Below are 20,358 nucleotides of genomic sequence, written 5' to 3'. Positions count from 1 at the left end.
CTCTCTCTTCTCCCTCCCTCTCATGCCCAACTTCCTCTACCAAGTTTTCTCTCTCTCTCGGGTTCTGATCGGCGAGAGACATACCCTTTAGCGTACATGCTAACGTCCATGCTAATGCAACCTCGATGCTACCGCTCAGCCTGCGAAACTGGACAAAACCTCAAAACCACATCACGAAACAGTCTTGTTCCTTGTTGGGCGGGCCGGGTGGGGGCGGGGGGGCGGGGGTGATTAATGGCTTTAAAGGGTGCAGGCTGCTGAAATCCAGACCTGAACTAATGAATTATTACGTGGCCACTTGTCCTCAAAGGAACAATTCATTTACTGGCAGCTGAAAACCACTTACCCAACAACGTCTCTCTTATTTCTCCTTCATCCTCCCCTAATATTCACCCTCATACTGTGTTTGTGTGTGAGCGTGTGTATTGGTGCATGTTTGTGTGTGTGTGTGTGTGTGTGTGTGTGTGGGCATCTGTGCGTGTTTGTGTGTGTGAGTGTATGCATGCGTGTATGTGTGCGTGTTTGTGTGTGAGCGTGTTTGGGTGTGAATCTGAGTGTATGTGTGCGTGCCTGCATATGTGTGTGCATGTGTGCGCGTTTGTGTGTATGAGTGTATGCATGTGTGTATGTGTGCGTGTGTGTATGCGTGTTTGTGGGTATGCACGTGTGCCTGTATATGTGTGTGTGTGCATGTTTGTGTACGTGTGTGAGTGGGCGTGAGGTGTGAGTGACCCTTGGACTTTACAAGTGATTATACGTGATTCATGTGTAAATGATTCACTAATGTTGCATTCGGCCATGCCACTCCCTTACCATGGGAACGTACACTCTGATTGCTCCTCAATCGATGATGTCACAGTGATGTCACGTCTAGCACTTGAATGCTCTGCAGCAGACAATGATTCGCTGACTCACGTCTCAGAGCTCCAGTCCAACAAGCTTATGCTTGGACCTCCAATTAAGGAATTCCATTATTTACTATATTACTATTGAGTATTATTTTATTTAACTAAACGTTTCCCTTAAAACAGAGGTACACAATGTTATCCAGAAAGGGCCAGTGTGGGTGCAGGCTACTAAACGGTTACGCACCTGATTCTACGAATCAAAGTCCTGAGCAAAGACTCGAGTATTTAATCAGGTGTGTAACTGCTTGGATGGAAGGAAAACCTGGATCACACTTGCCCTTTATGGATAAGATTGAGAACCCCTGGATTAAGACATGGTTATCAAAATTGAAATCAATCCAAATCCAGTCCTGAGATTCTTCTCTTCTTTTCGTAATAGCTGAACAATCAGCGCTACTGATTGGCCAGACTGTCTTGACACATAATCAGGAGCTTAGAATCAAGACTAGATACTGAAAGCTCTTTTATACCTGCACTAAGGAAGCGATTGAACACACCTGACAAATCAAAAGAACCTGTGAAGCCACTGGTCCCAAATACTACTGCGCCCTGAAATGGGGGACTAGGTATAACGTGCTGTGATTTCTACATGGTGGAATGAAAATATCAGAACTTACTCTTTAATAAAAGCTGAAAATGCAATTATGATTACAAATCCATAATTGTGGAGTACAGCGCCAAATGTCTTTCTCGCATTACTTACAGCGCTCCCTGTACATCTATACAATAACAGAAATTAATGATGCACATTAAAACAAACATCGCCCGTCGTTAAAAACAATTACACACCTCCCACACTGCTGTCTGGATCCTGGGTTTTAATTATTTCAGTGAAATGACGTTTAAGATTAAGAGTGTGAACTGAAGGTTATTTTCGGCCCGAGGAGACAGGAAGTGAAGAGCTCTGCTCCCGCTCTCATCCCTCCCTCTTCACACCCGGAATTTATCTCCTCTGCAGAGACTCAGTGTGACTCCCCGATCCTGGAACACATCATTCACTCTGTCTGCTTTAGACGTGTGAAGCCATTCCACACACACACACACACACTCACACACAGATAAGTACACAGACTATCTCTCTCATATATATATACATACACACACACACACACACACTTACACACTCACACAGACACACATTCACACACACACTATCTCTCTCATATATATATACACACACACACACACACACACACTTACACACACATAAGCACACATACTATCTCTCATATATATATACACACACACACACACTTACACTCACACAGACACACACAGATAAGCACACATACTATCTCTCTCTTACACACACACTTACACACACTCATACACACACGCACACACAGATAAGCACACATACTGTCTCTCTCTGCTATATATACACAGACACATACACGCACGCACACACACACACACACACACACACACAGATAAGCACACATACTATCTCTCTCATATATATACACACACACACACACACACACACAGAGACACATGCACACACACACACACACACACAGATAAGCACACATACTATCTCTCTCATATATATATATATACACACACACACACACACACACACACACACGCACTGTTACCAGGGTAGGGTAGGCTGCAGGTTACATACAGAACAGAATTCTTACTTACAGGCTCCAGTTCTTAGACCAGGGATCATCAACTCTGGGCCTCAGATCCAAATCCAGCCCTGGTTTTCTTTTCACCTGATTAATTCAGACCGTCCTCCCAGGTAAAGGGAGGGTGAACACACCTGACTCCCAGGTAAAGGGAGGGTGAACACACCTGACTCCCAGGTAAAGGGAGGGTGGACACACTTGACTCCCAGGTAAAGGGAGGGTGGAAAACCAGCAGTTCTTGGCCCTCGAGGACCGTGAGTTGCTGATCCCTGTGCAACATGAGATTTTAAGAAATTTAAAAATCACAGTCCACAGTTTTCTATGGGGAAATCTTTAATGAATGAATTAAATTCCAGTTTGTGTGCATCGCTGGAACAAATTAATCCATTCCGCTGCTGGGTCAGTCTGAGAAAGAAGAGTGACCCTCTCACAGCTCAGAAAGTGAGCTCCTAACTCAGGTGTTTTCACACAGGTGAGGCTCAGACAGCCAGCAGCACTGAAAGAGTTCCTCCCACACGCCAAAGACTGCAAACCGCCCAACGTTCTACTCCCGAGGGCTCACCATGGCAACCAAGACGGTGACATTCCGTTGCCAGGAAGAGGAGAGTCGACAGATGTCGCAGAGCATGAAGCTTGACGCCCAGGTCAAGAGGACCAAGTTCCAGTCCAGGTGGGGAACCCCTAAAACTCCCCCTTTGTCACCATGCGTCTCCCCTTTTACCTGTTCATTGACGAGGCCCATACACGACTACAAGCATTGACCAGACCTGGGGCAAATATACACAACATAGAGGTGACATGGCTCAGGCAGTAAGAGCAGTCGTCTGGCAAGTCGGAGGGTTGCCGGTTCGATCCCCCGCCCGGGCTGTGTCGAAGTGTCCCTGAGCAAGGCACCTAACCCCCAAATGCTCCTGATGAGCTGGTTGGTACCTTGCATGGCAGCCAATTGCCATTGGTGTGTGACTGTGTGAATGAGAGGCATCAATTGTACAGCACTTTGAATAAAGGCGCTACGCCTACCATTTTATATCATTGCTTTTGTTTTTAATACTTTTATAAGCTTAGTCTAGTTGTAATGAAACCTATGGGATACTACCAACAAGTGAAAACCCTGCCATCTGGTCCTCTTGCTTTGATCAATTGCACAAGGCAAGATCAATCAAGCATAGGAAATATAATATTTTAATCCAAAACAATGACACATTTGACCCAGGTCTGAAATGAAGAACAGAAATACCCCAGTTGCTTTATTTGACCTAGTTAGTGGGCAGTTACAGTCCAGCACCCGGGGACCAACTCCAGTTCTGAGGCCAGTGCCTCGGTCAAGGGCAAGCTAACCTGACATACAGTGCGTCTCTTTTGGTCTTAATTAAGTTCGTAAAAACATGTTCAAGTGTGAGTTTGTTTGGCTCGTCGCCAAGTGTAATACTGAACCCTCTTTGGCCGAAATTCCCTCCTTTGCTCAAGTTTAAGTGACCAGGTGTCCACACTTGCAGCACTTAGAACACACGCTGACTTCACCTGTCACCCAGTAATTGAATCTTCACAAAAAAAAAAGTAACCTTTTTTACACAAGAATAATCAGCCAAATAAAATCATTAGTTTATGGGACTAATTGATATAATTTCCGAGGTAATGTGGTCCTCGAGAGGCTAAATCATCCTTCAATAAACATTAAAAGCCGCTAATGAAGAACAATTTACCCCTCGTTAAAACGGAGAGATTGTAATTATGGAATGAGAAACCTGCGCCCGTGGGCTGGGTCCTGGGGGGCGGAGGGGTGAGGGGGTGGGGGGTGCAGTCCTAAGGGACAGACAGTAAAATGCAAAAAGCACCCGATAGCACTCGACCATAGCAAATTAACATTTTTTTTTTTTCTTTTAATGTCTTGACCTATGATGCTATCCAGTTTAAGTATTTTATTATTATTATTATTATTATTATTATTATTATTATTATTATTATTTAGCCAAGAGCTCCTAGGCCTCCCTGAGTGGCATTGGCCAGTAAAGTCGTAATAAAGTTGTGTTTGTAAAAAATATAAAAAGTCCCACAGAGCTGTGTGTAACTGGTTGTATCGCTGCCTAGGGAGGGAGGGCTTCGATCAACATTCATCAGGGGCAGCCTGTAGCGTAGTGGTTAAGGTACATGACGGGGACCCGCAAGGTCGGTGGTTCAGTCCCCGGTGTAGCCACAAAGAGATCTGCACAGCCGTTGGGCCCTTGAGCAAGGCCCTTAACCCTGCATTGCTCCTGCTTAGTCTAATCAAATGTAAGTTGCCTTGGATAAAAGCGGTCCTGGAGAGCTGCAGGCTGTGCTGGGGTCCTCACTGATCAATTAAAGCAGTTGATTACACAGTTAATTCAACCTCACCTGGTTTCTTGGGTCTGAATCGATTGCTGATTATAAGGTGAAAACAAAAACCAGCACACCCTGCGGCTCTCCAGGACCAGGAGTGAGGACCACAGGTCCAGGGTGCCACCTTTAAAACTCAATAATGCGTTCTTGCCCCTCTTCCCGGACAGAGCCGTCGCTTTGTTAACGAGCCTCAGCGTGTTGGGGGAAAATCCGAGAGCGAATTTGAAAAGAAATGACAAAACCCTCACACGCCTCGCAACGCTGTTTCTCTCCCACTTCAGATTTCCCACGGAGATATTCGTTCGGTTCCGTCTGTGTCTGCCAGGGAAGTTCCCCTTTCCCGAACTTGCAGAGGAGACTTCTGCTTTTCGTTAGATTTTTATTCTCTCCCCACACCACCACCACCACCACCACCACCACACCCCATCCCAACTGAAAAAAAAAAACTAAAAAACAGTTAACTGAATAATGAAGGACACCCCCATCCCCAGGATGAGAAATAGAACGCGGGGCTCAGTCACATCTCTCTGCAAACGGACGCCATCTTGATACGAAGGAAAGCCTTCATCCCCTCGCCTCATTCCCCTGCTGCGTGATGCTGAATATTTATATCTCTACTGGCATATGAGGTGAAGAAGAGTGCTACTTGTCTCTGGTGCACACACATTTTAACCTTCCGTGTTGGCATAAGATCGGAAATTTGAACTGCTGTTTGACAGCAATGGAGTTCTGGTACAGCTGAAGGTTTTCTCGTACGGCGGAAGGTTTCTAGTACAGCTGAAGGTTTCTAGTACACCTGAAGGTATGAAACCCAGGGGTGGGCCACAGGTCACGGGCTGACACGGGTCATAAACACTGTTTCTGTCACACGGACTAAAGAACTTACAGCATGAGTTCCGCTCAAACATTTCCTTCCATTTTTTAAATCTCCCACACCATGTCTCCGGCACGTCTGTAGGGCAGCCTGTAGCGTAGTGGCTAAGGTACATGACTGGGGCAACCTGTAGCGTAATGGCTAAGGTACATGACTGCGACCTGTAGCATAGTGGCTAAGGTACATGACTGGGGCAACCTGTAGCCTAGTGGCTAAGGTACATGACTGGGGCAGCCTGTAGCCTAGTGTCTAAGGTACATGACTGCAACCCACAAGGTCCCTGGTATAGCCACAATGAGATCTGTAAAACTGTAGGAAAGCTTAGTCTAATCAACTGTACGTCGCTTTAGATAAAAGCGTCAGCTAAATAACATGGATTGTAATGTCTGGTGTGTACACGGCTGCCCACTGTAACTCAGACAGCTCAAATGCAGAGGAAAAATTACCCCTCAGGCCTCAATGAAGTATCTTCAAGTATTGCTTTTGCATTCACATTTACACTCGTATCAAGAGATCCAATGCCTTTTAAAAAATAACCTTCACGTTTTTGAAAAATTACAATTCATGGAAAAAAAAACCTCTTCCCTCAGTATGAAAATGCATCACCAATAAAGGAGAAAGATAATGTGGTATAGTAATAATAACAATGACAATGTTTGTATTCAAGGCATGCTGTTATTGAGCACCTTTCCCGCAGATTCCCGTAGTGCACAGCTTTTGTTGCCATGAACCGTTGTGGTGGTGGCAGCCATTTTGTGCCGGAGTGCTTTCCAAAAAATCATAGCAGAGTGCTGGATGACCAGCCCCCCCACCACCCCCTGCCCCCACCCCCTCTGCCCCGATCTGTGCCAGTGCTGGTCGACAGAGCCCAGATTTAACGCGCCGAGCTTCAAGCATTCGAATTAAATTGGCATAATTATTATTTTTTTTATTCTTCTTTAATCATCACGCAGGTTCCAGGCCTGCAGGCCAGGCCTGTCTTAATTTAATACCCTGAGATAGATTGCCAATACCAAGACCATCAATATCACAGCGGATCTGAATGTTAAGCCAAGGTGCTGCAGGCTGTTGTCTCGGGTAATACCCCGTTGACATCTGCCGGGCATTCTGGGCTCAGGGAGGACTGGCATGGTTCACAATGGGCTCAGAGCAGGCTGTGGTACTCCAAGCAGGTCCCCCGCCACACACACGCACACACACACGCATTATACACACACACACACGCACACATTATACACACACACACACACACACACATTATACACACATGCACACACACGCACACACATTATACATATATATATACACACACAAACACACACACACACACACACACACACACACACATTATACCCACACCACACATACTCACACCAGACCAGGGTAAATTAAATCATTGTGTTGGATTCAAATACTTTTCGATGCTCAATTGATCTTGCCCGGTGAAATCGAGCCAAACAAGCAGACCAGGAGGCCTTTTTGAGAGCATTTCATAGGTAACAATCCAAATGGTCTCAAACTCCAGTCCTGGAGAGCTATTGTGTCTCCGCTGGCTTTTATGATTTCCTTTCAATCAGCAGCCAGTCTGGGCCTCGGAAGCAAGGAAGGAGTGCAGACTCTTTAGCCACTCGACGACTAAAATTAGGCACTCGAGTGCCGGAACGGCTAAAAAAAGCAGCAGACACAGCGGCCCTATGTTCCAGGGACAGGTTATTGTTTTCATTAGCCAGCTGACCACAGGTGTCCAAAAATCACACAAACAGGACCCCATCTGATTCCCCCCGGCCGTTCAATTAAGCGAGCGAACGGGCAAATATAACCTCAGGAAACCTCCTCGGCCACGGAGCTCACCGCAGATAATGAAATCGCCGGCCGTTCTTGTGAGAGAGCAAATCTAATTTATTTGGCTTAACCAAACACGGCGTATTAATTCCTCGAGGCACGCCGTCCTTATTTACTAAAGAAAAACTGCAATTTGGAGCGCAGGTGGTCGTAAATGTCAAAGCTCGTGGCGCCCTGACAATTCGCGGTTTCCCCGAAGTGGCGAACGACAGCGGAGCGTGCCTCTGGGGCAGACTTGGGGAAGTCCTGTCTCTGCAGATAACGCCGCGTCGCGGGAAAAGGGGAAGGAGAAGGTAACGGCGGATGGATTAAAGTCGCTTCGCTAAAAAAAAAAAAAAAACAAGCTTTGAAAACAGAAAAACCAGTTTCTTCACTGTGAACTCAACTCCCGGTCCACCAGCAGCTACCAGCTGTTTCAAAACATAGCTTGAGCTGGTCAAACCGTGTCAAGCTGGGAGCTGGTCAGAGCTGGTCAGAACTGGTCAACCAGCTACCAGCTGTTTCAAAACCTACTGTAGCTTGGGCTGTGATACACAGTGTGTGTTTCTGTATTCAGCAGGGAATACATTTTGTAGGTCGTGGCACTATTTTTTTTACAATCCAAACTCATGGCCCAGAATTGGGTAAATACCATAATTCTTATCTTATCTTATCTAATTGACACAACATTTGTTGGAAAACCCAGATCTGTGTTAAAATGTCTTGTAATCCAAATTCTGCATGGAAACTCTTGGAAGGAGAACAACAGGTTCATGCCAACAGACGATGACCTCGAAGCACGAAAACGAGGACACGTCTCACTGAGGACGCAGGTCGTAACTCATAAGCGAAAGGGAGACGCACAAACTGCACAAAGCACAAAGCCGAGTAGCCTAAAGTATTAGGCCAGTCGCTAGGCTACGAGACGGAAAACATAAAAGCGAACAGGGCACCGGTTTATGACCGTTACGGTCATTCAAACAAGTATTAATTTATGACTCGCCGTCTCGTCTACCCACCGGAATCAAAGTTAAAATGCAGACGCGGGCTACAGGTGCCAGTAGGCAAGTGCTGTAAAGAGTAAGAACTTGAAAAATATTAATTTGCGGTGGGGCAATAGTCGTTTTATGACTCGGTAAAGATGATAAATCATGTGGTTAATAATCCATAGCTCCAGAACACTGCGCGAGGGGGGGGGTGACGCACTCCCTGAGGCAGTTGCACTCTCTGGACTCCTTTGTATGCTGCTGTCCGTTTCTACATTAAACGCAATTTATTTTACTTTAACGAGTAAACATACACTGACTCATTATAATCTATTACAAAATCTAATCATACGTCCAAAGGTTCACTTTAACGCTCCTGTCCGGCTATAAGGCGCTGGGAGATTTTTGTTTGAACTTTTTGCTCTTCTACATGCCTTTTTTCCTGGCAATACTCGTATCGTGAAAGATTTTCGCACTTACTTTAGCGCCGCAATCCGTAGATAAGTAGCTGAGGCCGTAAAGCACTCTGGGGGTATGCACTGCTAAGCTCTGCTAGTGCTATCCTGTCTTCCTTTGGTGACCCTTTTCTTATAACAGTTGCTAGTTTTTTTTGCGATTTTTGCTAAATACAAAACTCTGGTACTTCTTTGTTTTTGCCTGATTTTACAGCGCTGTTTTTCCTTCATATTTAACTGAATTTTTGTCTAGACACAAAACACAGGTGGGCGGCGGAGAACGGGGCTCCTGGGGTGGGCCTTAGGCCGCCAGGGCTGATAGATGGGCTAGGCACGTCACACCAGAGCCAATGACAGTGCACGCCAGGTGGAAATATTTCAAGATGGACATACAGACAAAATCTAAACAGTTAATTGAACAGAAACGGTAAAAATGTATCGAGACTATTGGGAGAGAGAATACATTTTTCGCGACTGGCTATTAAAAAGAAGGACGATCGCGGGAAAACCGCGACAGGCGGCTACCCTAGGCTGCTAAAGTTACATTTATCACGTCTTCATTAGGGAAGCTCCATTTGCTGTTACACTAAAGTCGCCCGGCTTTGTTTGTATTAGGGTGTGCTGTTTTACTGTGTTGCTTTAGAGTGCTAAATGTTAACCCCCGTGTCATCGCAGTAGATAAGCCAGCTATGCTGCTGTCGTAATTAAGTTCGACTGACGCCTCGCCTGTTTTATTTTTTTCCCTCCGCCATAACCTGAACTCTCACGCAGGGTCCGCCTGTTCTCAGCGTGTAAAAATGAGTTGTAGCCTGTTTGATATGCTGTCCGATATGCGAATGGCGAGTTGTTGGCTCAAAGACGTTCTTTAAACCTTCGCTGTCGTAATTGCGTTTAATTATTTTCTGTTTGTTTTTTATTTTACTTTATCTTTACGGCACCCCTTAAAAGTAGCAAAGCTATAATTACAAGACCGACGGTTTATTATGCCTGTTTCCTGGGGAGCCAGCTGCTAGAGAATATAATTGTGGCTCTGGTGGAGCTCCGAGCGGACGGATGCCTGCGGTTTGTAGGTACCGCGCAGTAAATCACGACCGGGCGAAGGATTTTCGGCAACACCGCTCTCGCGGCTGCTGAAAATTTCATTGGAACGCCGGCGTTGTTCTCCGTCACTTCGGATGAACTATGAATTCTGCTCGTGGGGGTTCAATATTATACAGCCGCTCGCCCGCTTGAGTTATTTTCCTGCTTTTTCTGTGGTCCCTTGGCATTTTTGTGCCCGCAGATTTGTGTCTATGAGTGTGTGTGTGTGTGTGTGTGTGGAGGAGGAGGGGCATCGTTAGCGATAAATTAAACCTTGTAATGCATAAATCACACGCTATCCTTGAATAGCCTTCACACGTAGTACATGAAATGGCCTAATTTGGTAGTAGATTGCTTTGGAATGTGGTGATGTGCGTGTGCACTGCGCGTACACAAAACATTCTTTCCATATTCTATTGGGGATAAAACGCTGATCAACAAAGTTAGCTTGAATAAACATTACCACGAGCCTATGCAATTAGCCTACTGCTTATTGCATGGAAAAGGTTGTCTACTAAAGTGAGACAGAGTTTATAAACAGGTTGCCACAAAAGTATCATGCCGTGGCAACTGTCAGCAGGGCTGCAGACGTTGCGTTATGAACGCATCACTCCCCCCTACTGGTGCGATTGAGTATTGCTGAACATTTGTTCGTTGCTCTGGCAGCCGGCCAGAGGAACGGTGAGACTGATCACATCCCCGAAATAAAGGCTCTGCTTCCCGAATACCGCGGAGGGAAAGAGCCTCGCTTTTAACGTGCGTCAAATTTCAGTTTCCTCAAGCTCAAGTTCATTACATCCCACATCGAATTAGCCTTAACAAGGCTTTGATTACATCAGTGGGTGATTCTCAGGAGGCTTTCGACTGCATATTTAATTACAATTGTGCTTAACTACAGTGATGAATCCATAATTGGGAGGAGGAGGGGGGAAGGTGGGGGGGGGCATTCCCTGTCTGTGGGGGCTCCTCTGGCCAGCCCGCCCCATCCCCATGGCGATTTGCTCAGTGTGTGTTTTTTTGGTAATTTGTTGTTTATGGTTTTTCATTGACAGTGACGAAGAGGCCTCCTACTCCGAATACTATCCCATCATCCCCGGCGACCTCATCTCTGCCAAGGAGCTCCTGAACTTTGGCAGCGACACACGCCACAGGACATGGTACGTTAGCGACCGTTGCCGCGGCGACGACCCCTGACGGTAGGCCACGGCAACCGCTTTGAAGGGGAACGCCACCTTGTGTTGTCAAATCGATTTGGCGGGTCGAGTTGATTGTCAGATCAATCAAATACACTCAGTAAGCAGTTTATTAGGTATTTATTAGACTTACTTACAGACTTACTGTAGCCACACGCTGCTGTGTGTTCAGAGATGCTCTTCTGCATCCCGCTGTTGTAATCTGTTGTTATCTGTCGTTACTGTCAACTTCCTGCCAGCTTTGACCAGTCTGACCCTTCTCCTCTGAAGGAGATCAGCAGATATTCAAACCACCAAGTCTGGCATCAACAGTCATTTCAAGGTCAAAGTCGCTAAGATCACATTTCTTCCCCATTTTGACATTTGGTCTGAAAAACAACTGAACCTCTTTACCATGCCTGCATGCTTTTATGCAATTAGTTGCTGCCACATGATTGGCTGATTAAATATTTGCATTAACAAGCTGATGTACAGGTCTGCCCAATAAAGTGCTCAGTGAGTGTATAGTTTTCTGGTGGGCTACTGGATGGCTTATTCTCTGACTGAGTGTCTGGATGTGTCCTAAAGTCTGGTAGCTCATTCAAGGCCATGTTAGGGCAGCCATTTTTTTTTTTTTTTTAAAGATATTTTTTAGCCTTTTTTCAGCTTTATTGGACAGTATATAGAGACAGGAAGAATGGGGGCGAGAGAGAGGGAAAGACATGCGACAAATTGTCAGAGGGTGTCGGATTCGAACCGTTGACGTCGCGGCTCACAATGAGCATGCGGTCAGTGCTCTGCAGGCTGCGCCACCGAGACACCCCAGGGCTGCCATTTTATGACCATAACATCACCCAGGGAGGGAGCATCTCAGTTGGCACATACAGGATCTCAGTTGGCACATACAGGATCTCAGTTGGCACGTACAGGGTCTCGCTTGGCACATACAGGATCTCAGTTGGCACGTACAGGGTCTCGCTTGGCACATACAGGATCTCAGTTGGCACATACAAGATCTCAGTTGGCACATACAGGATCTCAGTTGGCACATACAGGGTCTCGCTTGGCACATACAGGATCTCAGTTGGCACATACAGGATCTCAGTTGGCACATACAAGATCTCAGTTGGCACATACAGGATCTCAGTTGGCACATACAGGGTCTCGCTTGGCACATACAGGATCTCAGTTGGCACATACAGGATCTCAGTTGGCACATACAGGGTCTCGCTTGGCACATACAGGATCTCAGTTGGCACATACAGGATCTCAGTTGGCACATGCACAATCTGAGTTGGCACATACAAGATTTCACTTGGCGCATACAGGGTCTCAGTTGGCACATGCAGGATCTCAGTTGGCACATGCACAATCTGAGTTGGCACATTGGATCTCAAGATCTATGCAAGCTCAAAGAAAAGAAGCGTGTGGCTTTGAAGTCGAGCATGTACTTGTCTGTGCTCTTTTGAACTGACAGTCAAGGCATCTGCAATTACACAAATTGGGTTTTCAAAAGTCTGAGAAAATATGAACGAGATAAATAAATAAATAAATAGTTCTCTGTTCTTTGAAGAACACAGCGATCGGGTCTATCTCAGGGGCTGGGGAAGGCTATTGCTGTTAGCGCGTGGCTGCTCATAGCCTACCTCTAAAACTGATGTATGCCTTGCATGGCAGCCAATCGCCATTGGTGTGTGAATGTGTGTATGAATGGGTGAATGAGAAGCATCAACTGTACAGCACTTTGGATAAAGGCCCTATATAAATACGAACCATTTACCATTTAAACTTAAACCGCATCTGTTCCTCATCCTCCGGGTTAACACTCACAGAGCAGCGGAGTGGGGTGTGTTTGTCTGCACAGACAGGGCTGTTTTCCCTGGGACCGCACTGTAGCCCAGGATCAGACACATTCCCACTACACTGGATCCCTGCAGCTGCCAAATTCTGTGGGGTTAAGCTGTGTTCTGTGGGGTTGAGCTGTGCTCTGTGGGTTAAGCTGTGTTCTGTGGGGTTAAGCTGTGTTCTGTGGGGTTGAGCTGTGTTCTGTGGGGTTAAGCTGTGTTCTGTGGGGTTGAGCTGTGTTCTGTGGGGTTAAGCTGTGTTCTGTGGGGTTGAGCTGTGCTCTGTGGGTTAAGCTGTGCTCTGTGGAGCTGTGCTAGTGGAATGCTAAGTCTCAGGTTGTCGGGTGGTTCATCCTGTTCAGGCACCGTTTTCAGGGAGCCTCGTGGTCTCGAACCCTGACTATGATGGGTAGGCCCATCAGCAAGACACCTCGTGATTGGCTGTTTGCTTGTCCCTGGCAGGATGGGTGTTCACACGGTAGAGACCGCGTGTTTGCCTGCACTTTGGTGAAGGTTGCTGTTACGGTTAAAAAATATTCTTGCCCCAACTTTAAAAAGTTATTGTCCGTGCTGCATTAAAATGATAAGTTAAGTGAACCTGAGAGGAAGTCCTTTCATTTTTCTTCTCAAGATCACACAACTGAAATTTAATTGCTCAGCATTTTCCAGTTGAAGCAAGATTTTCATCACAGTGAGCATAAATAACTTATATACTGAAGTAAAATGTTCAATCATATATCAAAGACTATCCTGAAGGCCCAGAAATCATTACCTGAATATTGATTGGAAAAGTAAATGTTTCCTTTTTCCTAAAACAAATTATCACCAGTCTGTTAGAATTGCCCTGGTATGAAAAGGGTAAAATTGTTTTCAAATAATTATTTGAAAACAGACGAGATAAAAGGCCATTGCTTTCCGAGCTCGCGATTAAACAACATCAAAAAACTCCTCTTTTTTTAGTCTATTTTTTAATATAAAAAAAGAAAACATAATTGCTACAGCATCCTTTCAAAAGCTGCAGAGCTCCAGGGAATGTCTTTCTCTGTGTGTCTTGCAATGAATTATGGGAGAGTGGCGGTGGCGTGTGTGGGGGCAGAGGGGTGTGATTAAGGCACTTCTCTCCCTCATGATCATTTATTCTCTCTGTTCCTGCCACACAGGCCTGTCGCTGGTCTGTCCCATAGATTTATCCCACAGTGTCCTATTTTTACATTTATTCCTGACTACCTGAAGGTCCTGCATCATTCATATCATCGCATCGCTCAAAGGCTCAAAAGACAAGGGGTCAAATAGCATTTGTTTTCGGATTCAAATACTTTTCTGTGCTCCACTGATCTTGCCTGGTGTATCTGGAGCCTCCTAGGAGGAGCAGATGGGCAAGGTTTACACTTCTGGAATTATTATTATCAAAACAGATACAAGTTGAACTGAGTTCTAGCACTCACACTGTCTGTGATTGACTGGTTTAGATGCAGTACTGTTTGGAGGGGCGGGGCCGGGGCGATAAAGGGATTGTACACCTGAAGTTATGCCTTTGAACTGTTGCCTTTTTAGCTGTGGATGTTGCTGCTGTCTTTTTAGCTGTGGGTGTTGCTGTTGCCTTTGTAGCTGTGGTTGTGGCTGTGATTGTAGTTGTGGTTGTAGCGGTGGTTGTGGCTGTGGTTGTGGCTGTGGTTGTGGCTGTGGTTATAGCGGTGGTTGTAGCTGTGGTTGTGGTTGTGGTTGTGGCTGTGGTTATAGCGGTGGTTGTAGCTGTGGTTGTGGCTGTGGGTGTGGCTGTGGTTATAGCGGTGGTTGTAGCTGTGGTTGTGGCTGTGGTTGTGGCTGTGGTTGTAGCTGTGGTTGTAGCGGTGGTTGTGGCTGTGGTTGTGGCTGTGGTTATAGCGGTGGTTGTAGCTGTGGTTGTAGCGGTGGTTGTAGCTGTGGTTGTAGCTGTGGTTGTGGCTGTGGTTGTGGCTGTGGGTGTTGCTGTGGTTGTGGCTGTGGTTGTGGCTGTGGCTGTGGCTGTGGTTGTGGTTGTGGCTGTGGGTGTAGCTGTGGTCGTAGCTGTGGTTGTGGCTGTGGTTGGAGCTGTGGTTGTGGCTGTGGTTGGAGCTTTGGGACTCGCTGTCGCAGCTGTCCCATGATTCCCCAGCTCGGCCTCCAGCGGGAGGCTTTCTAACGGGCAGGAGGTGCCAATCCCTCTGCTGGCTGACATTTAACATCACCTCCCTCCCCCTCCACTACACCCCTCCACCCCCATAACCCCCGCCTGAACACAGTGCAGGCTGTCCGCCCCTGATGGAGAGTCCCCCGGCCTCCTCTGTGGCTAACGTGCTTAGCTGTGACACAAACACGCCGGCTAAACCTTTCTCTGAGAGGTAATTCCTTTAGTGTCAGGCAATAACAAGGCCGTTCTTCCGACAAGGCATATTTATTCTCCTGAAAATACAGCCCTTCAGCGAGGAGGAGAAGGATGGGGGAGAGAGTGCAGAGTTTCTGTGAGGAGAATGTCTCATTTGTTACAACTATGTTTAATTTAATTTTCACTTACTAATATAACTTATTCAATTATTATAGCTGTTAGTTCCGACCTCACATTGTGATTGGCTGAGAGACATTCGAAGGACTGCCTTTATCTCATGATGGGCTGTTTTTTAATACAATCACTATTTATTCTGTTTTCATTTAATTGTTTTACATCATTTCCCAGTCTTAGAATGTACATAATCTTTCTTACAAAAATACAACATAGCAAAATAATACAGAAATAAAATTTCACCTATTCTGAATATATGAGCTTTCAAACGACCATTTCTGCAAATAAACTGTTGTAAAATATTTTTTCAGAAAATTACATATTTATAGCCAACAATGTATTGCTATTTATTGCATTCCTGTAATGGGATTACTTCTTGTAATAATCCAATCTGGAAGGCACTTTGAACCCAAAGTATTAAACATGCTGTATAAATAAACTGTAATGGGGTGCAGATTTAGAGCGGTCTTGGTGGGACACGGGTGTATGGGGGTACTTTGAATAGCTGGGTGCTAGATAAGGTGAAAGGACAGTTTTGATTAATTTTCATTTTGGATCAGGAGCAGCTATTCCTGGTAATCTCACCGGATTTCGACCAAAGACTGAAGTCTGATTGATTCTGTCTCTTTTACCCTGACTTGGCCCTTTTCTGTTCCCTTCCTTCTCTCTGTCACTCTGTCACTCTTTCTCTCACACACTCTCTCACTCTCACTCTCTCGATTTCTCTTACTATTTCTCTCTGTCTCTCCCACTCTCTCTCTCTCTCACTCTCTCCCTCCCTCTCTCTCACTCCCTCTCTCCCTCGCTCTTGATCTATTTCTCTCCCTCTCACACACTCTCCCTCCCTCCCTCTCTCTCACTCCCTCTTTCCCTCTGTCTCTCTCTCTCACTATAAAACCTGTGGAAAAAGCACACAGGGTCAGAGAGGAGAGAATTCACTGTGGGCGTAGTGCAGAGAAACACACGCACAGTAAGTCGGGTTTGTGTGTGACGGTGTTCTTCACGGTAGGCTAGTCTAAGCGGCTGCTGGCTCCTCTCTCTGGGGACCGCAGTCCTGGGCCCTGGGTCCTGGGCCCTGGGTCCTGGGCCTCCCCAGCACAGCGTGAGGGGGGGGGGGGGGCACAGTCAGCTGTGGGTCTGGAGATGAGAGCAGCTTTGAGCTCGCTGGGGTGCTCTGGTCCTGTTGCAGACTGTCTGATGCTAGAGGAAAGTGACATTGCAGAGCCCAATTGCTGTGTTTGTGTGTGTGTGTGTGTGCCTGCCTGTGCCTGTGTGTGTGTGTCTTGGTGTGTGACAGAAAAATATAATTACAGAACCATTCCATCCATCCATTTAGTGTCCCGTGTTTGGATGCAGTTTACTGTGGCCTTTCCCCAGTCACCACCGGGCCTGGGTGAAAATGCGTAATTGTTTTGGATTCAAATACCGTTCTGTGCTCGATTGATCTTGCCTGGTGCAATTGAGCAAACCATGCGGACCAGAAGGCGGGGTTTGACAGTATTCCATAGGTTCCGATACACCAGACAAGCTCGTGGGAAGCGTGTAGAACTATTTGAATCCGAAACGTCTGCCTGTTGGACCCCCGTCTGGCTGCGACCACTATGCAGTCACTGCGTCGTATGCGCAGCTGAGCTGCAGGACAGCAGGGATGAGGGGATGAGGGGATGAGGGGATGAGAGGATGAGAGGATGAGAGGATGAGGGGATGAGAGGATGAGAGGATGAGGGGATGAGGGGATGAGAGGATGTGGGGATGAGGGGATGAGGGGATGAGAGGATGAGGGGATGAGGGGATGAGGGGATGAGAGGATGTGGGGATGAGGGGATGAGAGGATGAGGGGATGAGAGGATGAGAGGATGAGGGGATGAGGGGATGTGGGGATGTGGGGATGAGGGGATGAGAGGATGTGGGAATGAAAGGATGAGGGGATGAGAGGATTTGGGGATGAGGGGATGAGGGGATGAGAGGATGAGAGAATGAGGGGATGAGAGGATGAGAGGATTTGGGGATGAGAGGATGTGGGGATGAGAGGATGAGGGGATGAGAGGATGTGGGGATGAGAGGATGAGAGGATTTGGGGATGAGAGGATTTGGGGATGAGAGGATGAGGGGATGTGGCGATGAGAGGATGAGGGGATGTGGAGATGAGAGGATGAGGGGATGAGAGGATGTGGGAATGAAAGGATGAGAGGATGACAGGATGACAGGATGTGGGGATGAGAGGAGTTGGGGATGAGGGGATGAGAGGAGTTGGGGATGAGGGGATGAGGGGATTTAGGGATGAGGGGATGTGGGGATGAGAGGATGAGGGGATGAGAGGATGAGGGGAGAAGGGAGAAACCGTGCCAGTGAGAGCCTCCCTCCCACCGCAGAGCCACAGACTGCCATGATCCCTGCGATTCCTTTGATGAACTCTCTTCCTCTCCACTTCATTAAAAGGTATTTTATTTTTAATCAATGTGTGATTTAGCGCCGGGCTTGAGTAAGTCCCTGCACACACACACACACACACACACACACACACACACACACACTGGCTCGTTCAGATTGAATTGGACGCGGGCGGGTTGGAGGCCCTCACCCTGGCACCGGTAGGCTCAGTTGGGGATGCTTTTGGGTTGATTGCGGCAGTTTGGGCGCCCACTGTGAGGACTGAAATATTTATTTATTTCACCAGGTAAAAGAACAAACTCTCATATACAACTCAAATACCAAACAGATCTATGGATTACAGAGCCTTCCCACACGTCTCATAAGTGCATTATGAGACGCGTGTAAAGGTTATGTTTGTGTGTGCCTGTGTGTGTGTGTGTGTGTGCGTGTGTGTGTATGTGCGCGCACGTGTGTGTGCCAGCAGTCCTGTTTGTTTCTGTGTCTAATGCTTGTGTGTGTACCTGTTGCTCAGTGCAGTTGTCTTTCTGTATGGCGGTGTGCCTGTCCTGTATGTGAGTCTGAATGTGTGTGTGTGTGTGTGTGTGTGTGTGTGTGTGTGTGCGCGTGTGTGTGTGTACGTGCGTGCCGTCAGTCAAGTGGGGATTTGGCTCTTGATCCCACACAAGATCAAAGTGGATTTCCAGGCAATGAAAGGCGAGCTGTGGGCTCGATTGCTTTCCCGTTTCGCGAGCTGCGCTGGGATTGGCCGCCTCTGAGTGACCTCCGAGTCAGACGAGGACGGGCTCCCTCGGCAAACGAAAGGGGAAGGACTGTCGTCCAATCAAATTCATCAAGAAGTTACAGGAAGTTAACGTGACGTTACTGACTGAGGCGAAATTGCCTGCAGATGCTATCTCCCTTTCTTTGTTATCCAACCACAATGGACTTTGAGCCGGCAACTTTGCGCATCCATTTCTTGCTCATCATCCGCGGTTGTTTTGCAGAATCGTCATTCATCCCTGACCTTGTGAATTGGGCCAATGAATACGAGCGTTTAAATTCGGTGGGAAGAGCTTATGACGAAGGGGACTGCTGTCAAGACGCCACATTCACAAAACAGACAACTCCTGAAGGCCCAAAGCACGGTAAAGTTACATTAGTGGATCCAGAATGCCTTGAGGCGGCATTGGCTCAGGTGGTAAGAGCAGTTGTCTGACAGTCGGAGGGTTGCAGGTTTGAACCATAGTTAACCGGAAGTTACTGGGAACTACTGTATTTACTGGGAATTACTGTATTTACGCACTTCTTTAGGGGGTTCAAGAGGGAACGCTGGCCTTAGTTGACCTCAAGTAAAGAGGATTGACAATGGAGCAAAGCTCTGAGATGGTGAATGGACGCTACATTCATTATAGTAATTGTAGTTATTAATTAACAACATAAAACCTGTCCGTTTTATTGTTTCAGCGAAGTAGAATATATGGTTCTTGAGATAAAGAACTCTTATGGCGGCGGTGAGTCAGGAGGATAGATTGCATTGGCAAACAGGGGTGAGGTGGATCGTGATTGTGGAAAGCCTGTCGCCTAGTGGCTAAGGTGCTTGACTGGGACCCGGAAGGTTGGCGGTTCAAGCCCCAGTGTGGCCCCAATAAGAACAGTGCAGCTGCTGGGCCCATGAGCAAGGCCCTTAACCCCACATTGCTCCACGGGGGGGATTGGCACCTGCTCGGTCTAATCAACTGTAAGTCGCTTTGGATGTGGGAGGGCAGCTGTGCACAGGTGCCTGTTACTAAACCACCAACCCCAGCTTCTGCCAGCGTTCTGGTGGGTCCTCTGGAGGCCTGGCACCACTCAGCTGTGACCATACAACTGTGCTGTAACCACACAAAATGGCTGCCGGCTAATCTTCTGCATGTTAATTCATACACTCCGCTTACCGCTGATTATTCACCAGACGATCGCTTATGGCTCTAGTTGGATAAATTGTGTGCTAGAAACAGCAACAGCTACAGGAAAAGGGTCACATTTCAGTGCACCAGTGCAGGTTTGATTCTCCTTCCTGCCCGCCTGCGCGCTGCGTCCAATCAGCCGCCTGCACGCTGCGTCCAATCAGCTGCCTCCCCTCGCATCTATTAACAGAAATGACACTGTGTTGCTCCAGCAGCACTGTAAAATTTAATATCAAATTATAGTATGTGCACGGTTCAATTAAGCATGGAAGGGTTAAGTGTTGGAACATTTTCAGCGACCAGACCTAGTGTGTGATTATTCTGGGAATACGTGGCAATCACAGGTATTTTCAGCGGAGGTTTTGCAGGTTAATTTTTCTTTTTTTCCC

The 20,358-nt window shown here is 46.9% G+C and overlaps 1 protein-coding gene across 1 annotated transcript in view; it reads left to right on the top strand.

The window, feature by feature from the left end:
* Positions 1–3,105: 3,105 nt before the first annotated feature.
* The window catches only part of myom3 (myomesin 3), a 76,504-nt gene continuing 59,251 nt past the window's right edge, over positions 3,106–20,358 (top strand). Inside the window, exons 1-2 of the mRNA XM_061255471.1 lie at positions 3,106–3,212; positions 11,169–11,273. Coding sequence (XP_061111455.1) covers positions 3,106–3,212; positions 11,169–11,273 — 212 coding nt within the window. The remainder of the gene's footprint in view (positions 3,213–11,168; positions 11,274–20,358) is intronic.

Source organism: Conger conger, chromosome 1, assembly GCF_963514075.1.
Source record: "Conger conger chromosome 1, fConCon1.1, whole genome shotgun sequence".
Classification (NCBI taxonomy): domain Eukaryota; kingdom Metazoa; phylum Chordata; class Actinopteri; order Anguilliformes; family Congridae; genus Conger; species Conger conger.
The sequence above is the reverse complement of the archived record's forward strand: the minus strand, read 5'-3'. Positions and strand labels throughout refer to the sequence as shown.